The 5687-nt window shown below is 43.5% G+C and overlaps 1 protein-coding gene across 3 annotated transcripts in view; it reads right to left on the reverse strand.

Moving 5' to 3' along the window:
* Ipo8 (importin 8) overlaps nt 1–5687 on the reverse strand; it is a 64227-nt gene that overhangs the window by 20276 nt on the left and 38264 nt on the right. For all 3 annotated transcript variants that reach the window (XM_005364624.2, XM_005364623.3, XM_026787907.1), the window contains exons 14-16: nt 5430–5595; nt 4318–4478; nt 2627–2752 (exon numbers count right to left, since the gene is read on the reverse strand). In XM_005364624.2, the coding sequence (XP_005364681.1) occupies nt 2627–2752; nt 4318–4478; nt 5430–5595 (453 nt within the window). The remainder of the gene's footprint in view (nt 1–2626; nt 2753–4317; nt 4479–5429; nt 5596–5687) is intronic.

Below are 5687 nucleotides of genomic sequence, written 5' to 3' on the forward strand. Positions count from 1 at the left end.
CACATATATAACTAAGATATACACATACCCACGTGTAGACACACGCACACATATATAAGATATACACATACCCACGTACACACACACAAACATATAACTAAGATATACACACATGCACGCAACAATTGATGAAAGAGAGGGGAGCATATGGGAGCGTCTGCAGGGAGGAAAAGGACCAGAGAAATGATAAAAGTAAGAACAGGTGACGAGGAGGCCAGATCGCAGCCAGGTTTGCCTCTAATTACACTGAAGGTTTTATATTTTCATCTCTAGGCAGGAAGCCAGATGTGAATTGCTTAATGTGTCTCAACTTTAACTCATGCCTCCTTTAATGATTATAGTTGTTAACTTTGAATGCTCAACATTACTTGAAGTTCAAAAAATAATATCAAGATCAAAAAGATTAAGCAAAAGACAAAGAACTATTGTTTCTAAAATAATCCTGCGGTTTGCTCTCCTCACCATATCATACTAGGAAAACCTGGGTTAGTGATTTCTTAGGTCTCATGAGATTGAAAATACAAGTGAAGGAAGTATAGCTGGCCTAAGTACAGCCACTCTAAATTAATCTGGTCTAACGCACTGTCACCAAGAAGACCAGATTTTCAACATGAAAACAAAAAATTAAAATACTGAATATGGAAATTAAAATTTTACATAAAGTCTTGAGGTGCAGGAAGGTCTAGCAGAGAAACACTGCACCGGTTCAGCAATCTGGGTGCCTTACGAACACGGGATGAACGTGTAGTCACATGGCTAACAGTGCTTCCCAAACCCTCACTGAGCAGATCTGTCACTGCTAAACAGCAGCCTGTGCTCACAGATGCAATGAATACATGGTTAGTCTTCACTAAGGAAAGGCCATGCACCACTTGGAAAGGAGAACCCAGATGGACTGCAGGTTAGAAAAGCTGATGTGTGACAAGAACGTCCTAAGGACAAATCTAGACCTATACCTGACCAGCTGTGACCAGATACAATAGTCCTAAACCTCCTGACCCTCACATTTCTGCCTCTGCAAAGGAGACTCGATTACCTCTTGGCCCGCAAAGGGGTGAGCACTGAACAGAATGTCTAAACTCTCATCCCTGGGCCAGTTGGTGGAGTGACTGCCTAGCAAGCATGAAGCCCTGGGTTCCACCCCCCAGCACTGCATAAAAAGCATGGGATGAAATACACCTGTTCTGTTCCAGCACAAAGGAAAGAGGTAAAGACAGGAGGATCCGGAGTTCAAGGCCATCCTTAGCTACAGAGTAAGTCTGGGGTCAGCCTGGGTGGCATGACACACAGTCTCAAAAAATTAATTTCATAGCTCAATGTTCCTCTGGGATTTGGATGTCATCAAGTTCTTGCTTACTCCTTCCCATCCTTACTGTGCCTTTGGCATCACAACCCTGCTCCTTTACAAAGCCTGCCACTGTAATCGAAAGTTCCGCCCTTCTCCACGAAGATTAGACTGTGGGTTCCTGGAAGGCAAGTCCCTTATTCTATTCAATCTGGAATTCAGAGAAACCGAGCCTGGGAGGCGAGGATGACCTAGACTCAGATTAATACAAAGGTGTATGCAGGTTACTTTCAATAAATGTGTAACTTCCCTCCTTGATCATCTTAACACATTACTTCAAAATTTGAGAGAAATCCAATCTATTTGTTTGTGTGTTTGGACACAGAATTTCACTACCAAGTCCTGGTTCCTGTATAAATGTTCAATTATGAGGACAATTCTTCTTATTATTCTTTTTTTTTTGAGAAAAAAAGGGTTTATTTGACTTACACTTCCACGTACTGAAGGAAGTTAGGACAGGAACTCAAATAGAGCAGGAACCTAGAGGCAGGAGCTTATGCAGAGGCCATGGAGGAGTGCTGCTTACTGGCTTGCTCCCTATGGCTTACTCAGCCTGTTTTCTTTTTTTTTTTTAATTTTATTGATTTTTATTGAGAGCTCTACATTTTTCTCTGCTCCCCTCCCTTCCTCTCCCCTCCCCCCTTCAACCCTCTCCCAAGGTCCCCATGCTCCCAATTTACTCAGAAGATCTTGTCTTTTTCTACTTCCCATGTAGATTAGATCTATGTATGTCTCTCTTATGGTCCTCATTGTTGTCTAGGTTCTCTGGGATTGTGATTTGATGAGGACAATTCTTAAAAACTTACCAATACAATAAATACAAATCTTTAACACCAAGACTTTAGGCTGGTGTGATGGCTCAGGAGGTAGAATCTCAATGGTTAAAAATGCTTGCTGCTTTTTCAGCAAACCTGGGTTCCTATCCCAGCACCCATATCAGGTGGCCCACAACTGCGGACAACTCCAGCTCCAGGAAATCCGAGGCCCCCTTCTGGCCTCTAAGGATACCCACATACGTGCATACATTCAGTATACACACAACAAATACATAAATTTTAAAAAATTAAAGGGAAAAAAATCATTTGCCACAAATGCCTGGCCACCTGAGTTCAGTCCCCAAAACCTACAATGGAAGAAGAAAACACAAGAGCTGTTCTCTAACTTCCATACACACACCACGGTGAGCACATAAAACACACACACCAAACTAAGAATTCGTAACCACCAGTCATATAAATTTCAGTTAATATAACCACTATAATAAAACACAAGGAGTCCCACCTCTTGATGATCTTCCACGACTGTTAGGATCGTGTCGATAGTATGCAAAATCCCCATAGCCATGACAGTTTTGTCTTCAACTTCTTCATATTCATCACTTTGAAGAACTTTACCAAATATCTCAGCCTGTAAAGATTACATTAGAATACTCACTAGCTGGTATCAGTGCACCATGGCGGAGGGGCAGTGCTGCACCCAAAGGCCAGCATTTCTCAGACACTACGTTCTACACTCTGTTGACTGAATCACCTTTTCTCTTGCAATGGCAGATCATGTCATGCTTATATGAACACCTTCTGCATTCGTGATAGTCACTGACATGAACCACATATGAGCCATTATAGCCATTGACTAATATTTAACTTCTAGTAATCTGTAGAGTAAATCAAATTCTAGAAACACTGAAAATAAGTGTTTCTAAAAAGAAAGATGAAACAGAACATTTAGAAGAAGAAACCAAAGATCACTCGGAAGATGAAACAAAAACAGACACAGAAAAAAGAGAAGAAAAGCCATGGGAGGCCCCAGTTCCGGTCTGATAGTCCACATCAGGAAGCACAGGAGAGGGGAGAAAACAAAAGGAACATTTTTATCAAAGAGGCAACAAAAAACATTCTCCTGACCTGGCAAGATGGTTCTGTGGGAAAAGGCACTGGCCACACAAATTTTAAAAAATTTTTGGTAACAGGAGTTCAATGCCCAGGACATACATAAAGGGGGGAGAAGAAAATTAATTCTATAGAATTGTCCTTGAACCTCCACGTTCTGCATCACACACACACACACACACACACACACACACACACACACACACCAAGAACATATACAATAAAAATAAATTTTAAATTTTCCAAAGAAGGGAAATGAAATTCCAGTTCCAAGTGCAAAGTAAGAGTTCCAATGACTCACATCAAAAGTGTTGTTATGGCATTTCAACGTACTGCAGGGAAAGGACTGCCCTGAGTGGGTTGATTTAAGGTTGATCAGCCCAAACCCAGGAACCTTATTGACTAAGGCAGATGCTGTCATGTTAAGATTTCATACATAAATAAAACTCAACTCCAGATTCTGTTTAATTTATCTGGGAGGGTGGCCTTATTTAGACTCCTCAGGGCTTTTATTTTTAATGTGTATAGGTGTGTTGCCTTCATGTATGTCTGTACGACAAACACGCACATGGCTGATGCCATCTGGAATTACAGACAGTTGTGAGCTGCCGTGTGGGCTAGGAGTTGAACCCAGGACCTCTGGGAGAGCAGTCAGTGCTCTTAACCACTGAGCCATCTCTCCAGCCCCTGTTAAGGGTTCTTTACAAAACTAGTACACACTTAGCTCATTCTTACTGTTGCTATATGGCTATTTCTTCTTAAAGGGAGTGAAGGGAAGAGAAGACTCAGGAAGCAAACAAACCTTACAAGGTTCACAAAACAGAATTCACAAAGTTCTTAGGATTGACAAGGCCCTTCTCCAAATCATAACGACAGTAAGTACTGGGGAAAAGAGTAAGTTGTCTGGAAGTTACACAGGGAGCTCCAGGGATGCAGCTTCCAGCCACCCATGACAGAATAGGCTTTTCAACGACACCACTGCCTTGGGCCAGCCACTCTCCTTTAAGTAACCCCAATAAGCTCACTGGTTCACTAAGCTAGACTTGTCCACGCCTCCCCAGAGGAAAATTATCCAACACTTACCAAGTGCTGGGTGGTGTCGACAGCGATGGAGGTCACCTCATGACTGTACTCACAGATCATCTTCTGGATGACGTTGGTGACATCATCATTCTCCGTCTCTCTGACGATATGCAGCAGCTCCTGCATGATGGGCCTCACGTATGGTTTCATGTGCTCCTTGGCTAATGCAGGCAGGTGAATGAAATCAGCAAGAGTGGACACTCACACAATGTAACTCTAGATACGGTTCTAGACGCTGCTGTGTGTGCTGAGCCAGGATGTGGTGCTCTGCCTAAGGAATTCTAGTTACACAAATGTTGTGTCATCAGCCTGACTGTGTACCCACATGACAAGTATGAGAACTCCTGCCCACAGACACCATGGTCAGCACTGATGGGGCTGTCACTGTCCTGACCCATCTCTACCCACAGACACCATGGTCAGCTCTGATGGGGACTGTCGCTTTCCTGACCCATCTCTACCTGTAGATTCTATGGTCAGCTCTGATGGGGCTGTCGCTGTCCTGACCCATCTCTGCCCACAGACACCATGGTCAGCTCTGATGGGGCTGTCCCTGTCCTGACCCATCTCTACCAATCCCATCCCCCAGCAGATCTTACACCTCATCCAGCCTTCCCACTAAAACAGGACACAAGCTCATGTTCTCATGAAGCTGAACTTAATTGCAAAGGTCATTTAGATCTTTGTGAACAAAGAAAACACCTGTGTCACTGCCCACTGGAAACATTGCTTGCTAATTTCTGAACTGGTAGAACCATAGAGACCCTGGAGCTGAATCTTGGTGATGTCCATGCTAACTTCTTAAACTGAGACAGGAGAAAGGTTCAGAGCCTTGTCAGCTTCGTGAAGCTTCAGAGAGAAGCCACCAGATGCCTTCCCCACTTCATGCGGCCAGTCAAGAGAGCACCAAAGCTGGTCCAGGTGTTTTAAAGGCCCAGCTTACCCCAGTATCCACAATTTTTAACTGGAAACCACACTAACAGAGCTCCTAAAACAGGTAGAATAAGTACCTATAAAATTCAGAAGGGGGCAAGAAATCTAAACTGGATCCTCAGACTTAGAAATCTCCTTCTTTAAGGAAGGAAATGAATGATTTAAAAAGGCAGCATCACCTTGGGTCTGGTTAGAGATCAGGGACTGCAGTGCAAGCGCAGCTTCGACCTTGACGGGCATCTCCTCATCTTCAATCAGGCTCTTCTTCGCTAGTTCAACAGCATTTCTGAGGTTGAGCTCATTATGAAACTTCAGAGAACTAAATGCGTGCAGCACCCAGCAGGACTGCAATGAAAGAAGGGGTAGAGACTGGGGTGACGGTACTCTATGACAGTGTCAGCACAGAGACGGGGTGACGTTATCTATGACAGTGTCAG

The sequence above is a fragment of the Microtus ochrogaster genome, assembly GCF_000317375.1.
Source record: "Microtus ochrogaster isolate Prairie Vole_2 chromosome 14 unlocalized genomic scaffold, MicOch1.0 chr14_random_2, whole genome shotgun sequence".
NCBI classification, from domain to species: Eukaryota; Metazoa; Chordata; class Mammalia; order Rodentia; family Cricetidae; genus Microtus; species Microtus ochrogaster.